The sequence below is a fragment of the Oryzias latipes genome, chromosome 24, assembly GCF_002234675.1.
Source record: "Oryzias latipes chromosome 24, ASM223467v1".
Classification (NCBI taxonomy): Eukaryota; Metazoa; Chordata; class Actinopteri; order Beloniformes; family Adrianichthyidae; genus Oryzias; species Oryzias latipes.
Genome location: NC_019882.2, coordinates 16,574,494 through 16,598,239, shown reverse-complemented (window position 1 = coordinate 16,598,239; position 23,746 = coordinate 16,574,494). Strand labels below are relative to the sequence as shown.

General features: G+C 37.3%; 1 protein-coding gene across 1 annotated transcript in view; it reads right to left on the bottom strand.

The window, feature by feature from the left end:
* Positions 1 to 14,740, bottom strand: part of LOC105357209 (interphotoreceptor matrix proteoglycan 2) — a 32,923-nt gene extending 18,183 nt beyond the window's left edge. The window contains exons 1-7 of the mRNA XM_011491911.3: positions 14,419 to 14,740; positions 11,607 to 11,834; positions 10,164 to 10,330; positions 9,142 to 9,179; positions 7,771 to 7,817; positions 7,286 to 7,407; positions 806 to 955 (exon numbers count right to left, since the gene is read on the bottom strand). Of these exons, the coding sequence (XP_011490213.1) occupies positions 806 to 955; positions 7,286 to 7,407; positions 7,771 to 7,817; positions 9,142 to 9,179; positions 10,164 to 10,330; positions 11,607 to 11,834; positions 14,419 to 14,482 (816 nt within the window). The 5' untranslated portion in view covers positions 14,483 to 14,740. The remainder of the gene's footprint in view (positions 1 to 805; positions 956 to 7,285; positions 7,408 to 7,770; positions 7,818 to 9,141; positions 9,180 to 10,163; positions 10,331 to 11,606; positions 11,835 to 14,418) is intronic.
* Between the last annotated feature and the right edge of the window lie 9,006 nt (positions 14,741 to 23,746).

Below are 23,746 nucleotides of genomic sequence, written 5' to 3'. Positions count from 1 at the left end.
CCAATAACTTTTAGTCCTTTGTGGCTCTTACCTGTTCACTTGTTAATAAGAATCTAACCTTTTTCTTTAGTAATAAATGAGATTGAACCTTTTGGTCAGTTGTTTTCAAATTGTGAAATGACCTCTGGTGTCATTTTACCAGCAAGGCCAAAATAAAATCCTATATTGCTGCCCTTTGCACTCTGGGATGCGGACAACAAGAGGTTAACCAAAAAGGACATACGAACTGGGAGATACCTCTTATTTTTGAAAATAAAATGTCATGTTGAAACATTACCTTTGGACAGGCTCAGAATGAAAACCTGTGTGAAGGAAATAATATTCTATTTGTTTCTGCTCTGCAGCATTAATGCTGCTCACTGCATTTTCAATTAACACTTCAACCAGAGTGGAAAGCCATGAACACAACAGAAGCACAATGCTCTCCTGCACTTGTTATCAGCATCATGTAGATCATTTTTATTAGAGCCTACAAAATAAGTAACTTCATTCTTTGCTGTAAAGGCACAAGGATGTCAAGTGAGTCAGTGACCACCAGATTTATGTAATCTAAATAAAAAAAAACAAGGCTACCTGATATAGTGTCATTAACTGACAGGAATCTAGAATTAAAATCTGCTGTGACTAGAAATGGCAAAAAAACAACAACATGGAACTATTGTACCAAAATAAGCTCCTTTTTCAGCAGCTAGAACTTGAAGAGTGTAATTTTAAAGTGGACATATTTAGGGGAAGATCAAGGATTTTATACAAACTGTGTGACATAAAATGTTCAAAAAAGTAGAAAGCTGGAAAAAAGTCCCACCTGGTCCTGCAGATGCTGAGCCAGGTCAATGTACTGAGGCGAGTCTGGGTCATCCAGGAGCTCCCTGTAGCCCGGATCCACCAGATCAATGCTGAACTCCACAATATGTTCCGGCGGACTCTCAGGGACCACGTTGGGAAGCTCAGTGTCCTGGAGAGCAACAGAGAACATTTGGTCTCTAGGTGACAGCTAGAAGCAGCAGCTATGGTCAGCTTCCTGTCGACGAGGAGCCTGGGGTCAAAAAGTGGCAGCGTTTCTGTTTGGTGTGATGAATGTTTTGCTGCAACACTTCAGCATCAATCAAGGTCAAAAGAAAGGCCATGCTTGTGCACACAAGTAGGTCATAAATAGAACAGTTAACTCTGTGTGCCCCTTAAAAAGGCCAACAAGTTCTTATACGAACCAACCCCAGTGACAGACTAAATCTGCACGTTGATGGAAGCAGCCTGGGCTCAAAGAATTGAGGGCAATAAGGGGGAATTACCAGTGTCTTTGTGTACTTTGTGCCATAGTTTTTTTTATTTAATTAAAAAAAGTGGTTTAAAAGCTTTAAAAAAAAATCAGACATTACTGCAAGATTCTCAGTCGTCCAAAGAAATGAGAAAACTGTTGTCTCTTTCTTATTTTTTAAGTCCTAAAATAAGAGAAATTGCTAAGGTGTAGCCAAGAAATTCCAAAGCCATTTGAAGTTTGTTTTCAAGGTTACGTTTCAGTGTATGCCTGACAAATGCACAGCTCAACTTACTGGCACCTGTTAGGCTTACAAACAGGTAAGAGAGAAACGGCCGGTGATAGTCACACTTAACCCTTGTGCTATCCTAAGCACTTTAACATTGGGAGTGGGGTCATCTAGACCCACTAGACAGTGCTCTGAACCTTTTTTCTTCAATGATTTGTGATCTTCACTGGTGTCCATGGATTACATAAAATCTTTCCACCTTTATCCACCTTTGTCATGGTAGGAAGAACAAGTCAATGTAAGGGTGGGGTCATCTAAGATAGCACAAGGGTTAAAGAAGAAATGGGATTGAAGTACCAATTGAGCATGGTTACAACTTCCCTGAGCATTGCTGCTGACCATGTCCATCCCTTTTTGACCACCATGTACCTTCTTCTGATGGCTACTTCCAGCAGGATAAGGCGCCATGTCATAAAGCTGGAATCATCTCAGACAGGTTTCTCAAACATGACAGGAAGTTCACTGGACTCAAAAGGTCTCCACAGTCACCAGATCTCAACCGAATAGAGAACCTTTGGGATGTGGTGGAACAAGAGATTGGCATCATGGATGTACAGCCGACAAATCGGCAGCAACTGTGTGATGCTGTCATTTCAAAATGGACCAAACTGTTTCCAGTACCTTGTTAAATCTATGCCATCAAGGATGAATATATTTAGTTTAGTTTGACACACAACTGGAAAGCAGCTTGAAAAATAATGTGGACCTGGGAAGGTTCAATTAAAGATGTGCCAACTTCAAATCCCCCCAACAACAACACATGTTTTTTCTGAAACTTTTCTGATTTTCTTGGGCCAATTTTGACCAATTCTACATAAATGACAGCTTTCATAAGCGTTTTTTGTTTGTATTTCCATTTACAAAACATGGAAGGCAGGGATGATGTTGAGAGCTCAGGTTTATTTATTTTGGAGAGCTCTAAAGCATCGGTAAAGGTAAACGTCTCTATGTCTGGTTTAGTGACATCATTCAGAGGTTCTCCAAGTACAGTGAGGTTCACTAAAGCTAGTCAGAATGATGGATGCTTTTAGCGGTACCTCTGTCTCTCTGTCACCCAGCTGACAACTTGCTGTCCTGCATTAGTCCGAGGAAGAAAAAACAAAAACTCTCTGGACCTTTCATTAGTCTTGATGGAAAAAGAAAAAAATAAAGTTCAAGAGGTCAACGATCAGATTGGTCACTCAGTCCAGTCGTCGTATACAGTCAATGATTGTGCTGCATGACCTGTGATTGCGTCTGTAGACTCACATAATATTAAAACTGACCGCCCCAGCCACGGTAATCGCGTTCAGTGTGAACGCAGCTTCATTTTAAGTTATGTTCATAACAAAAAAAAAGGGTTAAAAGTTTTCTTGTTTCTCCCAGCGTGTTTGGATTCACTTTATTTTTGTCCAGCGCTGCTTGTCATCAGATAATGGTGAAATCCTCAAAGTGCACGCACTGTCACTCATTCCTATTGGAAGCAAAACAAAACAGTGGGGGGACACACCCCTGAGGGAAGCTCTTGGAAGATAAAAGGGAGACAGATAAAACACATATGACTTTTATCTCTTCTCACCTGTCAGTTGCACTAAATAAACCAGCTAATGCTATAATAACCCCACGTCAGTGCTGTCAAAACTGAAGAAACCTATGACATAAAATTTAAAAATCACCTCAGATAACACACTGTATAGATAAAAGTACTTCTCTGAATTATGGGGGTTTTAACTTTACTTAATTTTGAGGCTTTTATTGAGTCGTCAACAGATCCACCTTTGCATAAGAGAGCTTTTCTTCTGACATCAAATTGCATTTGATGACTTTATTCCTCCCATTAACTTCCCCAGTCTGATTTCTTTTATAGTTGAGCCACTTTTTTTTGTAACACAGCCCACTGAGATCCAACCACAATCAGTTGATTAAGCACATGAGAAAGGACCTTCATGAAAAAGGTTTTATGGTCTTTTTCATCACCTCTGATTGAGACTTCTGTTTACTGCCAATTCATTTTCATGCACTGGTAAATAGAAAAAAACCCAGTTAGGCCAGAATCTAATCTACTGTATTTTCATTTCCTACTAATATTCCTTTGCTTTTCTGTAAAAAGAAAACACAACAACATTCATGTGTGAAGAGATCCAGAACAAAAAACAAAAAATTAAAATAAAATAAAATAATTTTTCTTTAAAAATTTAAAAACAATACAAGGGTAGATGTATTAAAATAAAAACGTCAATGTTAAATGACATAAAAATTGATTATTTAGTACTCTGGATTAAACATGAGGGTAGGATCTGTTTGTTCTGGTTTGAACATCTTGCTGTCCATCTTGGTTTGACGCGTCGCGTCGAAATCTGTTCGACCAATGAGAACGGCCCTTTTGCACACGTGTCTGGAGCCTCTGAAGTTACAGTAAAACACAACTTGGGGGCGCTCAAACACAAAACTGCCTTGCTGAGCACACATACCAGCGAAGAAGATAGACGCTGAGTTGCATCTACACAGCCGCGAAGAGATAATGATGGACATTCTAAAATATCCCCGAACCAAGCACCAGTTGGAGCTACTGGTGCTTGAAATATTCATGTTTTCTTTGTATGATTCTGACAAGCGCGTAAATACTTGTTCTCTTCTTCTGAGTGAAAACCGACTTTAAGAATCGTAAAGTTGCGCAGCGCCACCTTGTGTACAGGAGTATTTCTGTTTTACATTAAGCGCCATCTAATGTCAGGGAATGAAATTGCATGTTCACTCGGCTCATCGTTAGCGAGCCTGGGTGTGAACACAAAAAACGTGGCGAAAAACGCTGGCGAATAACGCCTGGCGAACATTTGCCCCAGTGTGTACGGGCCTTAACGCTTGCTTTAGTTGTTTGTTTTTGTTGTAAACAAGGTTGGGAGTTAAACAAGTATACGCTAGCGTGGCGAATTTGTAGCATGTCATAAACAAGTTCAAGGATTACTGATTGCAGTTAATAAAGTCTGACTGACTTATCTTTGACAAAAGTGGGACAACACATCATCATTGACAGTGCGCCTTATAATCCACTGTGAGATTTCTTGACTAATGCTACAGTCACAAATATGTACAACTGCCACCGTGCGATGGGAAAGGCACTGGCAGATTTTTTGAGAATCATTGGCATGGCCATGAATGCAGACAGTAGGTAGGCAGGCGTCAGTCAGTCAGGCGGGGGTGATGCCATTATGAAATCAGGCGACAGCTAAGCGGCCACAGAGCGGTGGCACCTGATCGCCAGCTGGCAGCATCTCTGATTGGATGATCTGTAAATGTCTCCAGATATATCAAGTGCCGCCAGCCGCCCAGTAGCCCAGCGGTTCATAAAAACCAGGCCATTCTGCACTACTGGTCATTGGCAACTCAGATTTTTAGCACACATTATAATCTTGTCAATTTTTTTCATTTTTAGACAACATGCCTCCAAAGAAACCCACCAAGGGCAAGAAAACGAAGGTCCAAGTGGTCCAACCACAGTAGGTGTCTTCATCGGATGAAGACACAGGAGCAGGGGGGTGGCTGGAGGGGGCTGTCTGAAATCAGCCGATCATCAGACCATTTTGGGGACCTTGAAGACCCTCATATCAGTCAATTATCACCTGGCTCCCGCCTGTCATTGGACTGCCACCTTGCGACCTCCAAATGTGTCTTGGCGCCACTAACCGATATCCGGTCCTTGTAAAATTTGAACCTTCTCTTAAAACCTCTACGGTCACTGCACGGCGTGTAAAAATGCATCTGCTGCCTCTCATTTACAAATGCCGCAACGCGACCACCTGCCAATTTTGTTGAATACCTTGCATTGAGGTTGCAGCAGGGTGGCATTTTGGGATATGTGACCATATGTACAGCAACTTTTAAAAAAAAACTTAGCATCAACTTCATACAATGTTAGTTTTTTCCCACATGAACAAAAATTCACTTATTCACTGCCAACCCCAGCATCTGCTGTCATCACTCTTGAAACGATCTGTTACACTGCGGCGAACATACAAGATGCTCAGATTGAATCTGAAAGCAGGAACAGAAGCAGCTGAGCTGCTGGTAAATAAGTTCAGCAGGTAAACCGTCACTCACAGCTTGTGAGCTGTTAGCAAAACGGCACACACAAAACACAGATACTGTACCTTCCTGCGAATAATAGAAGGTCATGCATCATTCAATGTCTAACCGCACACTAACAAACTTGAATATTTTTGGAAGGTTTTTGCACAGCTGGCTTTCTGAAGGCACTTGCAGAGTCATAGTCTTAATTCAGTGAAGCAATCGATTTCTGTTGATCCCAAAGCTTTTTATAAAGGTGAATGTGAAACAATAAAAACTTGCTAAAGGTCAGAAAAAAACTTACTTTTCTTTCTAAAATTTTTTCCCAACACTTTTTTGTGGCAATACCTCATACCCATGAGTCAGTTCTTGTCATTCCCACAAGTAGCCTACAGGGCTGTTCTGATTTTGGTTTTTCTTGTCATAAGAAAAGGCTTCAGGTAATCAACTATATTAACCCTTGTGCTATCCTAGGCAGTGGGGTCATCTAGACCCACTAGACAGTGCTCTGAAGCTTTTTTCTTCAATGATTTGTGATCTTCACTGGTGTCCATGGATTACATGAAATCTTTCCACCTTTATCCACCTTTGTCATGGTAGGGAGAACACGTCAATGTAAGATCGGGTCAACTGGACCCCATAGGATAGCACAAGGGTTAAGTGAAACAAAAATAAAAAACCTAACCTAAATAAATGTTTTTTTCTAATTCTCACATTCTAAGAAAAAAGCTTCTAAATCAGGATAGGTGTGAATTACAAAATCCTGAAGACTTTTGATCAATTGGAATATTTGGAAACCTCATTTTTAACTAATAAACAAATTGAAATAACTGTGTTAAACAAAAATAGTACAAAGATCCCTCATAGTGACAAAAAATGCAACATCTTTTTATTACATCAACTCTAAGGTCACTGAGATGTTTTCTAGAAGATGGCAATTTAAAAATCTCCACATCAACACCAAATCCCATTAGGAGTCCTAGATGACGAATGCTGAAGGTTAAAGTCCCACTCCATTCATCTTTTGATCTATTTTCAAAGTGCTCCCAGTGGTATTTTAGTTGTGATCATGCCATTTTTAGCCAAAACTAAAAAAATCTGTCATTTCTTCAACAACGTTTCAGCAGAGCGGCAGGAGTTCATCAGAAATCCACCTCTGAATTGTGGGCAGGACTGTTGGCATGGAAGTAACTCTCCGTTGATATCCCATCATTCCTTTGTTTACACTGTCTCCCTCTAGCTTACTGCCACTCACAATCCCAACCTAACATTAAGGCTGCAACAAAAATGGTGAGCAATATCTGAGCTATCCAGCCATACAGTTTTAAGGCCAGATTCCAGTTCAGATGAGGAAAACAAAAGACGTACATGGATTAATTGGTCTGCAAGTGGAGCATCAGAATGGAGCAGAGCAAGGAGACTTTGGCCCGCCCATTTCAGTTGCTGCATCACAACCATTACAACTTTAATGAAGAAATAATAGGAATAGTCATTGATACCTTCAACTCCAAAGCCTTCAAATACCTGTTTGATAACGTGCCATTATTTTTCACATACATGATGCCAGTATTTTTTTTAAATGCACTTGAGATTTTGACAATTACTCATTTCATAGTCTAGATTTTTTAATTTAAGTCAGTTACTGTGTTTTAATCAAGCCACAAGCACAAACTATTTCCAAGTTTTAATGTTCGCACCTCTTGGAGCACCGCAGTAGACTGGGTGTGGTTAAGGGCAGGGCTTGGAATGAAAGAGGGTGTGTCCCTAATGGTGACAAATTCCGGTGCTGCTGTCAGGGCCGTGGGCTGGGTCGGCAGACCTAAAGCATCATGGGAGAAACTTTGGTTACAGTGTACCTGAACCACAGTACAATACGTCAAACAAGATGTCATGAGGAGACTTAAACTTGGGGTGATAAAACAGGAAAAAGCAACAAGTTTAAAGCTAAATCAAAACATTTTCTTCCTCCTTTGAGATAATAAAACATATTCTAAACCTATTTATTTAAAATAAAACATTATTTGCTCTATTTTCTGTACACTAAATTACTAGTCACAGTGTAGTATAAGTCAGATAATGCGATAGTTACAGAATAAATATGAAAAAGAAAACAGTAAATTAAAGTAGAAAAAAACCCACAAAAGCAGGAGTATAAAAATCAAAGCTGTAAAAAAAGTGGTACCTGTGGTTTGAGGGAAACTTTGGGTTGTTGGGGGAGTCACCACAACTCTGTAGAGGAGGAATAATGTGCAAGAAGTTCACCAAAAAATCTCTACAAAGAATAACACCATTTAACCCTTTAAAAAATACTCAGTATGCAGCTTCAAAACATTTAAATACGTCTGAATTATTCAAAAACATAGAAAAAGTATCATCTTCAGTTTGGTAAAACCCTTCCAACAATTCTCTTATTGATCAGTGCAGCCGTGTGTTTCTTTTTAACGTTAACTTTGTTCTGGGAAAACAACCATCAGAATCGGTGAAATGAAGCTGTAAATTTCCCCCAGCTCACATCTGGACAGAAACACCTTGTGCTTGTTTGCCAATTGGGTTTTAGAGCAACTTAAGGCAGATCAGCAAAAGTTTTGTGTCAAATCATTCGTTCTTTCCATTTACTGTTAAAATCTACCGTAGTTGGTGGTCTAGGTAATTTTTATAACTCTTATTTCCACAATGATCATCTTTTGGTCTATTGTAAAATTGCCCATGTGGTCTTTTAATTATGATTTTGCCATTAAAGCCAAAACAATAAAAACATAGATTCTGCAGAGCGTCAGGAGTTCATCAGAAATTTGGCTCTGAGTTGTGAGTGGGACCGTGGGAACGTGGGTGCGGAGACTCTCGCCCCCCCCTTCATCATCCATAACTTCTTTGTTAACACACTCTCCTGCCACCTTATAGCCCCCGACACTCCCACCTTAACATTAGTGGGAGTGGGAGCAATATCTGAGCTATCCAGGCGTACAGTTTAGATCCAGATTCCAGCTCAGTCAGGGAAAACATACATGGATCTATTGTCTGCAAGTGGATGCATCAGAATGGAGCGGAGAAGAGATCTTATGGCCCACCCAGTGTATTTTTTGCGTTACAAATGTGTTTTTCAAATGGCTTTTTTCTCATTTGCTCCAGATTCACAAGAATTCAAACAGATAAATACTCAAACATGCAAATCTAAGCAAATTTTTATTCATATATGTCCTCTTTTATCAGAAAAAAGCCACAAAAACATGTTAACACTAAAAATCATGATTTTCATTGGCGAGGGTCTTTAAAAAAATATTAAATATTATGATAAAGAATAGCTGTAGAAAAAGTTATCATTCCATTTGATTTGAAGCTGATTTTTTGAATATATTTGGAGTCTCTTTTTCTGATCCACAAGTTATATGTACATTGTGTGCTTTATTACCAAATGCAAGACACTAAAACAAAAAAAGTTGAACAGTTTTTTCTCTAAAAAGATATATAATTGGAAGAGATCTTTAAAGTTAAAAGAGCAGCTTATAGACCTATAAAGTAGCAACATGCAATATAAAACAAAATCACTTCTTACTGTGATGGAGGCTTTCTGTTTCTGAGACGGTTGATCCTCTGTAAACAAAAATCCAAATGATCAGTCAGTCCCTGTCGGTGCTGCAGAACAAACTCTTTCCCTCTCCATGGTTTCATCACCTTTGTGAAAATGAGCTACCTCATAATTTTGTTTGTGATAATGATGCAGACTGTCAGAGACTGCTGTTCACATTTCTGGGTATTTTTACTTAGAAAGATCAGGAATCTGAAAGTGGGGGAACATTTGCAAACTACCTGCTGTTTCTCACATTTATGGGTTTTACTAATCTAAGATTGTAACATTTTTTAAATCTACAAAGAAATATAAAAAACTGGGACAGTAAAAAGACAAATTCCATGAAATTCAATTAATGGCCAAATCACCCTGTTAGTTGGTGAAGTTATTGAAACCTTATTTCATTTATTTTTTTCAAACAGCAATATTGCACGCCGCATAAATAGCTCCCACACAGTTCAACAATTACATGCAAATTTTTTTGTGGTGAAATATTTTCAATTTCCTGATGTTAAATGAGTTTGTGTGGTGCTTACAGCACAGAGACAAAACAGTATGTAACCACATCTCTTTTGCAATTCGCTCTTATTGCCCTGTGAAATGCTACTGAAATGCAACAGGACATCAATGGTCCAATGATGGTAAAAATGGTTTCTCCTTTGAATTTTGCTGTCCAACCGTAGCTTCTATTTTTGTAAGCAAATCATTTTGCCTAAAGCTTTTAAACCCCTTCGCTTTTTTCTTAAAAAAATAAGATTAAAGTATAAAATTAAAAATACTTTTCATGCTTTCACTTGGTAAAAAGCCTTTTTAAATAATCATTATTATTCTGTAGTTAAGAAGCAAAACATCCAGATTATTTACAATTTTTGCAGAATTTTTTAATTGAAGTTTGTAAAATATTTAAGCATATAATAAAAGTCTAACATTGTCCCAAACATGGTTTATTTTCAATTTTCAGGTAAAACTTGCATTCCTGTGTCAACAGTTTCCTCTAGTTGTCTTACACTTCGAATCATGCTGTTGTGCTCTTCGGAAGCGCTAAAGTTTTTGGCGAGGTCAGAGATGCAGAGTGACTCCTGCTGACAGGCGTGAACCCATCTCTGGTACTCGGAGGTGCCAGGGATTCTGTCAAAAAAGATCCTGAACGCCTCCCACACAGCCTCCTGACACACTAGCAAGACAAACACACAAACACTGCCTCTTGAATGCACAACAACTGTTTTTTTTTAAAGCCAGTTAAGGACTGAAAGTGTATTAGCAGGTCATCATCATCACATAAGCAAGACTTTCTTAATTTACTGCTTCTTTTTTTGTTTACTGTGATAGCAAACATGACATTTCCAATGACTTTTTTAAGACAAAGGCTAATAAAGAAGATTATCTATTTCATCCAGAAAAAAATTGAAATACATATTTAGGGTGACGCCTTTTAAAAATACAAACATATAGGACACTGAAGAGAAATAATAGTATAAAAGTTAAAAAAATATGTAACTTAAACAACTTAGCCAGAATAATATGATGTTAAATGTTTAAAATTTAAAAGCTCTTGTAGAGCTGCACTCTACAAAAAAATCTATCTATCCATCTATCTATCTATCTATCTATCTATCTATCTATCTATCTATCTATCTATCTATCTATCTATCTATCTATCTATCTATCTATCTATCTATCTATCTATCTATCTATCTATCTATCTATCTATCTATCTATCTATCTATCTATCTATCTATCTATCTATCTATCTATCTATCTATCTATCTATCTATCTATCTATCTATCTATCTATCTATCTATCTATCTATCTATCTATCTATCTATCTATCTATCTATCTATCTATCTATCTATCTATCTATCTGTTAGCCATTTCCTCCTCAACTCCACTACTTCTTTTTTTAAATCTAAATATTTAACATTATAATGATAAATCAAGTTTGCCAGTTCATTTGTTTCTAGGGAAAACTATTAGGGAAAAGTTCTGAAAATGTAACTTTAATTTTTCAGGTGATTGAGAGTGTTCATTTATATTGCCTCCAGTTATTTTGTTTTTCATGTTGATTCAGTTGATTTAGCTTATTTAGATGAAGCTTTCTGTGCCGCTACATCATTTCAAAAGATGATCAAGTTAATGCGCTGACAGACTTTTTAAAGCTTTCTGTTATAGATTTACAAAAAAATATTTTAGAACATATTAGTGTACAAATCTACCATTTACATTTAAATGTACCAAATAAGATGTTGTGGGTTATAAAATAATTATTTTGTCAATTAAAAAAAAAACCTTTTTAACATTTTTGTAATTTTGAAACTTTATTAACTTTAACAATAGCTGAATGACAGCAGGTTTACTTGCTGAACATCACCTGTTAAACCTGAGAAGACACTGCAAAAGTCCTGACAGGTGAAGCAAAATCTAAGAGGTCATAAGAATAAAAATGTGTACCTCGAAGTTGATAGTAAGCCTGGTGGCTGGCAAGAATTTCCTCCAAACCTTCCTGAGGGCAGATCCTCACTCCGGAGTGTAAAAACACAGACCGCTTGGGTCGACGTCGGATGAGTTCTGAACCTGAACCTTCATGGTGCGCTGACATCTTTAGGAGATCTGACAGGCGGGTCGACCCTGCGGTCTTCAACTTTAACCCGGGGTCTAGGGAGACACCGCCACGTGAGCCTAGAACACATAAAGAAGACGTGTCAGGGTCGAAACACAGAGCTGCTGCAAGGACCTGGTCACATTCAAATCCCCAGCATTTGTTTGGAGCAGCAGATGGGTTGTGTTTACTACAAAGAGCAGCAAAGCTAGTGGGACGAGATTTACGCAACAAACTGTAAACACGAGCAGTCTGCTCCTTCTAACGGCAAAAACTAACAGCAGTCGGCTGTTTGGAGATATACTTGGGCTGGGAATCAAAAGTTTATTACTTTATAACACATAAAGACAATGAGATGCAGTTTTTCACATTAAAATAATCCTATAGTTAAGCGGCTAAGAAACAGCACATTCAGAGAGTTGAATCAGCAAAAAAAGAAAATTTGCGACAAAAACATGGAAAATAAAAAGAATATGGCACTCTATGTCCTACAAATAATCTAAATGAAACAAAAGTATTCAACTACTGAAAACAATATGTGGTCATTTTAATAGACTCATGTATTAGTAAATGAATAGCTTTTAGTCAAAAGTCTCCTTTTAACCCTTGTGCTATCTTAGATGACCACACCCTTACATTGACGTGTTTGTCCTATCATGACAAAGGTGAATAAAAGTGGAAAGATTTCATGTAATCCATGGACACCAGTGAAGATCTCAAATCATTGAAGAAAAAAGGTTCAGAGCACTGTCTAGTGGGTCTAGATGACCCAACTCCCAATGGTAAAGTGCCTAGGACAGCACAAGGGTTACAATGTTAAAGGAAATGCATTATTATAGTTGTAAATCAGGGTTTTAGTTAGCATTCTTTTCCCTGATTCCTTTCAAAATATTCACTTTTCAAATATACGGGCATTATACTGGTACTATAGTGGGAAAAAAGCTGCTAATGCACACAGATGTGAAATACATCAGATTTTCCTGAAACTTTTTAATGAAATTTTCTTCATATGAACTTTTTTATTGTTTGTTCACAAAGCATTACATTTCCAGACTCCATATTATCCCCCCCCCCCTTCCCCAAACTGTTAATCACAAAAAAGAAAAAATGAGAAAACATGGATGTCATTTGTAAGCACCAGCAGTGCTGCATTTGGAATAAACGGAAATTTCCATTCCACGCTTCAGAGGAATGCACACACAACACAGACATATATGATCAGACCCAAAACAAAGAAAGGGGAACTCTGCACTTCAGAACTTCTTTGATCTAGACATCAGAGTTCAGATTTAGCCTTTGATTTTGTTGGCAGAAACTCTTTGACTCCAGAGATTTTAAAAGTACCAGTTATTATAACTAAAATAAAATAACTGAACAATACTAAGATGTCAAAAAAAGTCCTTGTATTCTAATAAATGAGTGACTTGAAAGTTTGCAGTTGGGTGCAACCCATAACTCTAAAGCAGTTTGGTGATTTGTCTGTTGGAAGATCACGTTACAAAACAGTTGTTGAGCACATAGTTAAGAAACCATAACAATATACCAGACAAATTCTTAGTAATCTTATGAGGAGTTTCATCCTCTGGAGCAATTCTGGTTCTGAGAAAGCAGATTTGTGTTTTGTCTAATAAAACCTTCAAATAATTGAGGTTATGAACCCATCAGACCAATTTAATTATCATTTTATTAAGTTCGAAGCAGAAAATTGTCTAGTGCTCCTTTTTATAGCATGAGCAAACACATATTTTGAGTCTACGTATTATTGGCAGTTAAAAAATCTAGTGGTATACATTTCCCAGCACAGCATGTGCTTAAAAACAAGCACATCTAATAGAGTTTATTTAAAATGCGCTGTTTGTTTCCATGCGTTCTCTGTTTTACCTTGAATCTTAAGCAGAGTGGAGCGATTGTGTTCTGTGTGGCATCGAACTTGTACTTTTCAGGGCTGACTCTCCCTCCTTAAACCCACTCAAACTAAAAAATAAAAAAAAATCACTGGCTGCACTTGAAAGGTGCTTGCAATAAAAAGCATCCGCTAAACACCACTTCCCTGCATTAATGTGCTCCATCAAACAATTCAGAAAACATAGTCTTCCACAAAAAACATGTCGTGCACAAAAAGGGCTCTCAATTGGATGTTAGCTTTGTTGTTTTCTGTTAAAATCTTTAAAAACACATTGTTTGTGATTGCTGGTAAAACTCGAATAATCACCCAATCTTCGTGTTGTGGTTTTAGTTTTTCCTTACAAGCAAATGTGGAAAGAGCTGTAATTTCAACTGTCAAACTGTCAGGAAGCTGGCAACAAAAGCACCAAGCCTGGCATTTTAAATTGGAGACCCTTTTGCACATATTCATGACCAGCCATGAAAATCGAACACTTCTAGCTGCAGCCTTCAAGCCATGCTACTCTATTACTAATTTTGATTGCTTTTATGTGTCTTCAGGTGTGTCCGACTCCCTAATGTTAAACAGCAGGGCACTTATGCAATCGTAATAGGCTTTGCCATACATTGTGACCAAATTTAGTGCATGTATATTTAGTTCCAACCACTAAATCCTTGTGCAGAATTCCTTTCTCTTTTATCGTTTTTAAAAAAATGAAAGCACTGACTTTTAAAGTTTCATTTTAATCCATAAAGCTTTACAAACACAACAGAGGTTACCTTTTATACCAGCTGCCTGTGAAGCAATAGTGCAAAGCAGAATAAATCCAACTGCCCCAAACATTTTGTTTGTAGATGAGATTCCAAAATGTAAACATAAAAGTAAATCCAGCGGTGGGAAAGGGGTCTCAAACTCAGGTGGGGCTCATGGATGGCGGTTGATGTCGCATTGGAGACAGCAGCTCACTCAGGGCCACGGATCCGCAGCAGAAATGCAGCCGTGCAAATTCCGGTTGATGAGTCTGGCGATGAGGGAGAGGAAAACTTCAGCACCAGTGGGGAAACCTGGGCTGACGGAAACTAGAAGTGTGGCAAGAGTGACAAAGTGAAAAAAAGTGGGCACTGTTTCTGGAATAATCTGTTTATCTACTACTCAGACATAATCCTGCTTTACCTCGTGGCCCTCACAGCGCAGACGTCATCCTGTTAGTGGCTTTCTGGGGGCATCTGTCAACCACACTGGCCAGTCTGCACAGCACACCCCCTTCTGGTCCAGACGGACACTTTGCACCAATGCAGCACCATGTTCTCGTTCTTAGACAACACTGAAAAGGATGAAGCAGCACGTGCTAAACCTCTGGTCTGACTGGTGCAAGCAGAACATGTCAGTCTGAACTAAAATAGACCAGTTCTTTTTTTTCCCCTTTTTTATTTTTTGGAACCATGTATGCTGACAGTATTTCACGTTTCATTTAGTTTACTATCTCTAGACTTTGTCGTATCGTTCTCTAGCTGAACAGCTTTTAAAGATAAATGCACGCTTCATTGCTTGACAAACTGTAACATTGCAGTCTGGCTTTGAGGAATAAAGGAATACTTAAGACCTCTGTTCAGATGTTTTTGTAAATCCAATACATCCAAATGCTTATGCCATCTTATCGCTAAGTCGTTCAGTCAATTTCAACCAAATGATTTCTATTACAGAAAAAACTAAATAAACAAACAGCAAAAGTATTTGCGTGTTCTGTGTATTTTCCCTAAGAAATAACTTAAGTACATCAACCTCAATGAACTAAATGTAAAAAACTGCTTTCGACCCTGACTGTATAAGGGAACTGGGGGGGGGGGGGGGGGTGACATCACCCATATAAAATGCCTTACTTATTGCTGTAGTTCAACTCAATACTTTGTTATAACCTCTTTGTTGGCAACAACAGCAGAGAAACATTTTCTGTAAGTCTTCTCGTGGTTTTCATTAGGTATGGATGCAACTCAGACTTTGTCCTTCAAACACGATTGATAGAGTTCTTACCCAAAAGTTGCAGTTAGTTTTATCTGACCACAGGACATTCTCCCAATCCTCTTTGGATCCTCCAAATACTAGCAAACTTTAAACAGTCTGCACATGTACTGGTTTATCAGGCGGAAACATCTGGCTCTGCAGGATTTGAGTCCCTGGCAGTTAGTGTGTTACTGATGGTAGCCATTATTACTTTGGTCCCAGCTCTCTGCAGGTCATTCACTAGGTCTCGCATGTGACTCTGGGAGTTTTGCTCACTGTTCATGTGATCATTTTGACCCCACAGGGTGAGATCTTGCGGGGAGCCTCAAATGGAGAGAGATTATCAGTGGTCTTGTTTGTCTTCCATGTCTAATAGTTGATTTCTTTACACCAAGCTGCTTATCCATTGCAGATCCAGTCTTCCCAGCCTGGTGCAGGTCAACAATTTGGTTTCTGGTGTCCTTAGACAGCTCTTTGGTCTTGGTCATAGTGGAGTTTGGAGTGTGACTGTTTGAGGTTGTGGACAGGTGTGTTTAAACAGATGCCATTAATACAGGTAACGAGTGACGGACAGAGGATCCTCTTACAGAAGAAGTTACAGGTCTGTGAGAGCCAGAAATCTGGCTTGTCTATTATTGACCAAATACTTTTTTCCCCCACAATTATTTACAAATAAATTGTTTTAAAATCAGACAATCTGATTGATCTAGTTTTTGTTTTCTCATTTTGTCTCTCATAGTTGAGGTCTACCTATGATGAAAATTACAGACCTCTCTCATCTTTTAAAATGGGAGAATTTGCACAATCGGTGGCTGACTAAATGCTCTTTTGCCCCACTGTATATATATTTCCAAATCTGCTACCTTTTTAGCTGCCTGCTGGAATGTTTTTCATAATTCCAGATGTCAATGTTTCTGTGTTTTAATGTTTCTCCCTGCTGTCCTTCGTTTATGCTTGTATTTACTTCTCTAATTGCCTTGCACCTGTTTCACATTAGGCAATTACTGTTAGTTACCACACAGGCTCATTAGTTTTCCCTGTTCATTAATGAAGAAGCTGAGAACTCTCATCCTGGTTCTCTTCACATCCTCCTGCTGCAAAAATACCCCAAAGAAATGAAGTTGCCTTGCACTCAATTTGTACGATTCCTCCTTGGCAACATTTTATTTTAAATTAATGCAAAATGATTATGCGTCTCGTTTTGTTCTTCAGTCTCTGTGTTTTCACCAAGATCTAAATCATACAACACATTAAAAGCTAAACAACAATGTAGTGGTCCACGTGTTCCTTTACTATTACTCACCACTTTAAAGCTATAGTTACATCGATAGTGGCAAATGAGTGTGCTAAAAAAATGAAAGGAAATATATTCTGACAGTGTTAGATAGATTGCTTCATGATGTGGTGGGGGTGACTGTAGCTCAGTCAGCTGAGCTGCCATTTGTCAATCAGTGGTTCAAATCCAAGGCTTGTTAGTTATTGTGTCCTCAGGCAAAGTGCTTAACCCCCCCCCCCCCCCATGCCTTGTTGTAAGCTGTAAGTCAATTTTGATAAAAGCATCTGCTAAATGTAAATGGGCAAAAATACACCCAACACATTTGAGACACATAGCATATAGATGTTCCAGACTCCACAGAGAAACAAAAGGTGGTAATTGCATAACGTGCTCTGCAGCTTTAACCACCTTCTTGAGGTCTCATTAACGTTTCCTTAGAGATGTGTTAGTCATTTTTTAATTAAAGCACTTTTTTGGATGTCATAAAATAAGATTAAAAATGCTTTAATGACTAGCAGATTCAGAAGTAAAATAAAGACTTAAAATTAAATGTCTGCCAACATTAGTGGTATGTTAATTGAAGCTTGTTTTGTGTGATTTTTATCATTTTTTCTTAATGGAAAAAATAGAAATAACTTAACTTTAAAGAGTTAAGAGTAAAGTTTATTAAAAAAAATATTTACCATTAGACATGAATCCATTTAAGAGCTAAGTTTACATTCAATTTCTTATAACTTTATTTATCTTTTCTTTGGTTTAACCTTTGTGTTTTAAAGGTTAATCTTTTTTAGTTGTATAAAATTTGGATCAGCAGGTTTAATCTGTTTTAAATTATTAATCAATTGTCAGAAAGGAAAGTGTTGCTACTTTAATTTATTATCAATAAAATACTTTCAAAATTCCCTTAACTGAAGGAAAAAATTCCAGTTTTTGTCGAAATGAAGCGACCATACAATTTTAATCACGTTTTGTAACTGTACAGTGGTATAAAAAAATCCAGAATATTTGTTTTCCTTTTATTAGAGAATAATATAGTCCATAAATACCGACGATCAGCATTGTGGAATCTTTTACTTCATTGGCTTTTTAAAACTTTAAACAAGAAATTATTAAGAAATCTGTGGCTTGACTTGTAAACCAAAAGTTATTTATTTATTTATTTATTTATTTATATATATATATATATATATATATATATATATATATATATATATATATATATATATATATATATATATATATATATATATATATATATATATATATATATATATATATATATATATATATATATTTATTTGCAAGAAATGGAATTTAGCCAATTTTTAACCATTTTTCCCTTAACGAAAGAAACCTGAACAACGTCCATTGGAGTTTTAGGATCGGCAGAGTTATGGGAGATGTCTCAACAGGAGGTCCAGCCATCAGATCCCTTCCCACATAGACAGTGTTGTTTTTCATGGTTGATCCTCTTCAGATGGAGAATTGGGGGAAAGTTAAAGTCCGCCTGCGGCTCAGCTAAAGCTCAGACATCTGCAAAATTGACTGTTTTGAGGAAGCCGGCAAAACAACTTTTAGATGTACCAACTAGTGCTGTCGTGCGATTAAATTATCTGAGCAATTATTCCTTATGATCTGTAATGAATTCTAAATTAATCTGAATTATTCTATTTTTAATCTAATTTAATAATTTGCCATTAAAAAGCCCAATTTTGGGGTATTTTCATTGAGTTTTTGACATTTCCGTGCAGTAAAAGATCAAAATACAACAAAAAAAAGAAATTATTTTTAATTATGACATACTTCCAGCCTTTACTTTTACACCACCAAGGGGAATTTTCTTTTCAATTTCAAAAAGCTAAGAAAAAAAAGTATTCGGTCCAGAGTGCTCTGATTTAACACCAAAATCCAGTAGGAACCCTCTGTAGCAATTTAAAAAATATTGACCACAAACTTTTTGTTAATACTATAATACATATGTTGACATGCATTATTCCACTGTTTATCATGACAGTAAGACAGTACAAAAGACATGAGTGATTTTGCAGTGTGCTTTAACCTGTTTGGAGAATTTGATCATTTTGAAGGTAGACAACGCATTGCCCCGTGTATCAAATAGTCTATTTATGAGAGATGATTAAAGCCTAAACAAAAACAAGATTAATTTTATATTTATTTATCTCAGAAGTGGCCTTGATATAAGGAAAATAATGTCCTTCGAAGTGTCCATTAGTAGAAATAAATGAACTTTGCAGAAGTAACCGTCTGACTTGATCAGGCCCCTTGTGTCGACATTTTATTTTTTGTTAACAGAAACCTCGTTGGGCACTATCCCCTTAATCTCCTATATAACAGATAATCTTAGAGATTAAAAATTAGATGAAAGTAATTTAAAACAAAACAACAGCAAAAAAAACCTCTGTAATTAACTAATTGCAGTTAACGCGATAATGTGACACCCCGTAACAAAAAGCCTTTTAGTGTTGTAATATGTAGAAGTTGTTAGACTGCTTTGAAAGCCCCTGTTGTAACAGAGGATTTCAACACATCAGCAGTCTCCAGGGTTTTCTGTGACACACTTAGTGTTCCACTTGTTTTTTTTTTCTTTCTTTCTTGATACTTCACAGTACATTGAAACCTCTCCGGAAAGGGGGACTTAAACTGTGAAAATCCTTTAATATAATCCCTTTCAAACATTCATTCCAACAGCAAACTTCTGCACATTTGATCTCCAACCTCCAAATGGATTAAAATGTCACAAAAAATCACTTACTGTTGATTTAAAGGTATTTTTTTGAAAGATAATTTATTTTTGTATAAGTTTTAGGGTGTTAGAGCATAACTTTACAAATTTGAAATGTAACTATTTTTTTCTTTTGGAGAACCCTCACAATAATGAAACTGAGACTGGAGTGGCAGATAATCCATTTAACTCAGTCTGTCAAGCATCACTGTTTAACCTTTCACCTCTGAAAATAATCCCTGCAGACAGACACTCCACCCCCACCACCAGACATCTGCTAAACAACAACAACAACAACAAAGAATTCCTGCTTGTGCTCCACACTGAGAGGGCTGTGTTTAACAAACTGGCTAAAAGTTGAGTAAAGTAATATAAATAACAATGTAAATTTTTCTTTTTTAAAAATTTATTCTTACCCCTTTGTGAAATTTTGAAAATATTTAACCTTTAGCAAAGCCACCAAAAACTATAATTACAGTAATTTACTTTTTTAGAAATAGAAAAAAGAAAAGAATAAAATAATTTCCCATTTATAGCAAATAAACTATGGTCTGAAACAAGAACCTTCCCTTTTTGATTAAAGTGATGTCAGGTCTGTTTTAGATTTTTAGGCATAGTTGATGTTCATTTAATAATAGAATTATATTTTTGTGTACTTATGAAAAACAAATAAAATATATCTGAAATGAAAAAAACAACAACAACAGAGTACCTCCAGTGTATTACTGCAAACCTGAGCCTTTTAGAAAGCCTAGACTGCCTTGAAGGCCTCCAGGCCCCAGAGAATTTTTATGTAGGTAAAGAATAAATAAACAAAAAAACAGGCTCAAATAATAAAGTGCAACTAAATTTTAACAATTTGTGTTTGATAAGGTACGTTTTGTTTGTTTAAAAGTCTTACCAGAATTTAAAGGTTGTGTTTTTAAGAATTTTGGATGAACAAAAACATTCAGAAAATTATGCAATTATTTAACTTAAACACTCGCCGATAAAATTTAGTTTCTAAAACAACAAAAGTTAACTAATATTTGGTATAGTTAAATTAGTTTTCTGCTTTAAAAAAAAACACGTTGAAGGCTAACTCTGTACATTTTCTTTAAAGGGGGCGGAGCTACTGGGGGCAGTGCTTAAACCCCATTATCATTATTAACAAAGGTTAGGAAATAACAAGCTTCTTTAAGCAGAAAAATGTTCTAGCTCCGCCCCCAATTTTAGTACAATTTGTGGTTCATTTGGTCTTCCTGGATGATACTGGGTGTGGAATCGAATTGTCCTTTTGCCCTATGTTATCGTGCACACTGCAAGTCAAAACAGACAAGAGTGGGATTAAAAAATAATCAGTCTACGGGAAGAGGAAGGCTCCTTAACTTCTAATTCCATGACCTTGTTGTGGGGAAGAATCAGACATAATCACGCCTCTCGTGAAACGCTGCAAAAATGAATACAAAAGCGATTGTGTTCACAAAACCCATGAAGCCTTAGGGGTTTTGACAGGAAACCAGGACTTCAGTGGGCTGAGCTGTCACGGCAGCTGCATGCTTCCTCTGCTGCTGCTGCCCTAACTCCCATGATGCAGCCTGTATTACATGTTGTCAGAACAACTGGTGCTCGAATAACAAATATGTTTCCTCATTCTGAAGGAAAAGAGGATTTTAAGAGAAAAGGCTGCTCAGGGAGTAAACACAGTAGAACTCGGTCCACATATTTTGTTCAAGAAATTTGTAAAGTAATGTATTAAAAACGAGTAAATTTTTAAAATACTAAGTCCATGCTTGCAAACCAGCAGGTGGCTGAAAACCTCTGTAATTCCATTCAATAGCAATTGTTCCTACGATCCAGACAGAATGATGACATTTCCACAAACGAGCTCCAGAATGTGGGAAATCTGTGTTGTGTGCTCGTAATAGTGACACACTAACGGGTGCTGGCCCACTGTCTTCGTATTCAAACCATCTCAGTTGGATGACACAGATTTCTTGTTAATATGGTTCAACAGAATTTCCTTTTTTCAAGAGATCCAGAGAAAAAACACAAATCAGGCAATACAGTGACTCACTGCAACTTTGCACATCAATTTTCGCAATGAACATATAATGTTCTAGTCCAGGCGGGCTAGAACTACAGGACTACAATACTACAGGAGCCATTTGGCTCAGTTTCTTACCGACCAAAACCCAGTGAAAGCTGCAAACTTTAGAAAAATATACACTATTCATGTTTTCCTGGTCATTAAACTATTCATTTATACTGTTAAATATAATAACAGTTTCATATTTAAATGATATTACTTTAAACAGCAGCACATACAAGTTCCTTTCAAAATAAAAGTACATCCTGCGTCAAAAAGGATACCACTGATGTAGATTTGCAATAACAAGAAATTTGCTTCTGAACAGCAACAAGACATAAACTAAGAATTTGAGTTTAAACTGATACTAGTAATAAAACACTTTGATGATAAATGAAACCTTTTACCATCATTCTGCTTAGTTATCTGACGAAGGAATGGAAAGCTCTCAATGCCTCTTGATTTAGTGTAATGTCAGCAGTGGTTATTAAAGAGACAATTCATTTTTACTCATATAAGATCCCCTCCATTTAAACGTGTAAAAATAAATGACAAATCCTATTTAACAATTCTATATTTTGTTCAAATTCTTATTGTTTTTCTTCAAAACCAGAGAGCAACATTGGAGGAATAAAAGAGCAGCATGTGGCTCCGGAGCTACAGGTTACAGACCCCTGATCTTGTCAAATGAATCACTTACAGGCCAAAGGCCTTATTCTAGTCAGTTAAAAGGATCAGCGCCACAGGCTCAAAAGAAAAGCACAGTGGGCAATAGGCTTTGTCTCTGAAGCAAACAAGCCCACAGAGCCTTGGTCATGGGTGGAATCCTTCATTTTGCATTCAACAAGTATCTCCTGGACAGCATATCTGCCCCCGAACTCTTAAGTAACTGGAATGTGAGATGCTTTCAGAGGCGGCAGGTGCGCGGGGCTTTACACTATCAGTGTCAGCGTGTTCAGGATGGATCTCACTACTGTCTTTGCCTTGTCCTGGCTAATAAAACAGTGGATAACGGCTAAGAATGGCTAAGAATAGAAACAAGAAAACTGAACTAAAAGGAGGGAGGAGGCTAAGGAGAAACTAGGTGCAGCTATTTTCGTACAGAAACCTGTTAACACTGCTGTGGATACAAAATAGGGAGAAAGAAAGCACAAAATCAGGCATTTTGGGAGAAAATATGTTTCCTGTGCATCAGTATTCTTTCTAGGGACCTTGCAGGAAAATTGATTTTTTTTAAATGTAAAAATGCCATTAATGTCATGTGGTGGAGGCTCGAGAGCCGGTAGGACCCAGGCGCAGAGACGGGAGGCAAACGGGTTCAAGGGCAAGGGGTTTAATTATAACAAAAAGCGCTGCAGAGCAGGATGACAAAACAAAAACTCACTGTGGCGGGGCATGAAACATGGCATGAACGGACGAAGACACATGAAGACGTTAAACACACGACCAGAAGTTAATGGACCAGCACAGGAGGAAGGCAGAGACAGAACTTATAAACAGACAGGGCAGACAAGACACAGGTGAACACAATCAGGGCAGATGGGGACCAAAGGAAGTAAAACTCAAGAAACAAGACAAGACAGGAAACCTTTCAAAATAAAACAGGAAACAGAACTTAACCATGACAGAACAAGACAGAAAGCAAAAACCAATACAAAAGAAACTCAAACCATGACAATTAAGACTTCCCTGTTTTTGATCCTCTAAGATACTGTTTTGAGGCTTTAATTAATTTCAATTTAATAAAGTTTTTCTGTTGTAAACATACACATAACTTTAAGCGTTCTTAAATAATTACCATATTTTCCACACTTTACACCGCACCACATTCTGAGTGGACTATTTTCAGACCTATGTCATATTAAATGAGACAATAGTCAGAGAGAATTCTGTGCGTCAGTCAAACTTTATCATCTACAATCAAAGTAATTCTAGAATCTTTTATGAAACGCTACACGTTAGCGTCACCTATAACAACCAACCTTGTTGTAACACGTGAATAACAGGCTGACATTTTGA